Source organism: Aplysia californica, unplaced genomic scaffold (genome assembly GCF_000002075.1).
Source record: "Aplysia californica isolate F4 #8 unplaced genomic scaffold, AplCal3.0 scaffold00818, whole genome shotgun sequence".
NCBI classification, from domain to species: domain Eukaryota; kingdom Metazoa; phylum Mollusca; class Gastropoda; order Aplysiida; family Aplysiidae; genus Aplysia; species Aplysia californica.
Genome location: NW_004798088.1, coordinates 168,442 through 170,371, shown reverse-complemented (window position 1 = coordinate 170,371; position 1,930 = coordinate 168,442). Strand labels below are relative to the sequence as shown.

The following is a 1,930-nucleotide window of genomic DNA, read 5'->3' as shown; positions in this document are numbered from 1 at the left end:
CAGACAATAGCTTAGTTATCTTCTCTTATGTTTTCAGTGAAGTGTTCGTTTCTTTACCAGCTTAGCTATCTGCTCTTTTATTATTATATCAGCGAGGCCTTCATTTACTTGCAAGCATTGCAATCTTTTCTTAATATTTCAGTTAGGTCTTCATTCATTTTCAAGCTTAGCTGTCTTCTCTTATATTTTAAGTGAAATGTATGTTTATCAACTAGCAAAGGTACCTGCTCCTGTATTTTCAGTGGTCTTCGTTTAAGAGTAAACATAGCTTTCAGTGAGGACTTCGTTTATTTACAATATGTCAATGAGGTCTTCTTTTATTTACAATATTTGGTGAGGCCTTTGTTTATTTACAAGCATAACTATTTGCTATTGTATTTCGGTGAGGTTTAATTTGTTTGCATGTTTGTGAACAGTATTATTTCAGTGAGGTCTTCATTAAATTATTTACAAGATTATTTCTGTGAAGTCTTCATTTTTATACGAGCACAACTTTCTGCTCTTATATTTTTGTAAGGTCTTCATTTAGATCTAGATCTATGTACAATATTTCAGCGAGGTCTTCATTTATTTACAGTATTTCATTGAGGACTTCGTTTATTTACAATGTTTCCGTGAGGCCTTCATTTATTTACAATATTTCAGTGAGGTCTTCATTTTCTGCTAGCATAACTATCTGCTCTAACTTACATTTCAGGGACTATGGAGTATCTTGATCTGCCTGTAGAGGGCGCTGTGTGCTTTGACGGGCCAGACTTTGAGGACGACCCTGGCGCCATAGTTACGGTGTACGGTAATCGGAATAATGCAACATGAACTGAGTGTAGTAGTACATGATTATGGGAACAGCATGCTGGGGGAACGCGCAAAGGGGGAGGGGGGGAGGCATAGGAGATGAGAAGGGGTAAAAAATGTTCTTCCCATTCTCAGTGAGAGATATTTCATTTTCATAGACTGTCCGGGGGGTGGGGGGGTTGCTTTGTTGTTGTTGTTTTGTTTTTTTAAATTTATTAATTGATTACTTGACTAACTGACTTATCGATTGATTTATATATTCTTTAATGATTTTGCTTGGTTGGTTGCATGGTTGTTGTAGTTTTATTAGGGGTTGGGGTTTTTTTTGTGTTTTTTTTTTTGTTTGTTTGTTTGTTTGTTTGGTCGTGGAGGCTCTGCTTTCTTTCCTTATTACTATATAAGCTACTTGTCTTTGCTAGTTGAAGGAAGCACAATTATAGTAAAATAGCAAATTGCTCAAGAAAAATAGTATTCGATAAATTTTCATGAACAATATAAGGGAAACAAAAACAATATATTTTCTGTGAGATAAGAAGTACAGAGTTATTTCCCATATACAGTAAATGTGCTCGCAGCAATAACCATACAGCAAGTATTATACTACTACTACTGCTGCTGCTGCTGCTGCTGCTACTACTACTACTACTACTACTACTACTACTACTACTACTACTACTACTACTGCTACTACTACTACTACTACTACTACTACTACTTTCCTCCTTCCATCTATTTCTCTCTATCTATTTATCTATCTCTCTTCTCTCTATTTATCTCTATCTCTGTGTCTGTCTGTCTGTCTATCTACTACTATACTACTACTACTACTACTACTACTACTACTACTACTACTACTACTACTACTACTACTACTCCTACTCCTACTCCTACTCCTCCTCCTCCTACTACTACTACTACAATTACTACTACTACTACTACTACTACTACTACTGCTACTACTACTACTACTACTACTACTACTACTTTCCTCCTTCCATCTATTTCTCTCTATCTATTTATCTATCTCTCTTCTCTCTATTTATCTCTATCTCTGTGTCTGTCTGTCTGTCTATCTACTACTATACTACTACTACTACTACTACTACTACTACTACTACTACTACTACTACTACTA

The 1,930-nt window shown here is 35.5% G+C and overlaps 1 protein-coding gene across 1 annotated transcript in view; it reads left to right on the top strand.

Annotated features, from left to right (window-relative positions):
• Positions 1-1,930, top strand: part of LOC101860204 — a gene marked incomplete at its 3' end in the record, with an annotated part of 18,954 nt that overhangs the window by 8,640 nt on the left and 8,384 nt on the right. Inside the window, 1 exon segment of the mRNA XM_013088829.1 lies at positions 698-788. Within this exon segment, the coding sequence (XP_012944283.1) occupies positions 698-788 (91 nt within the window).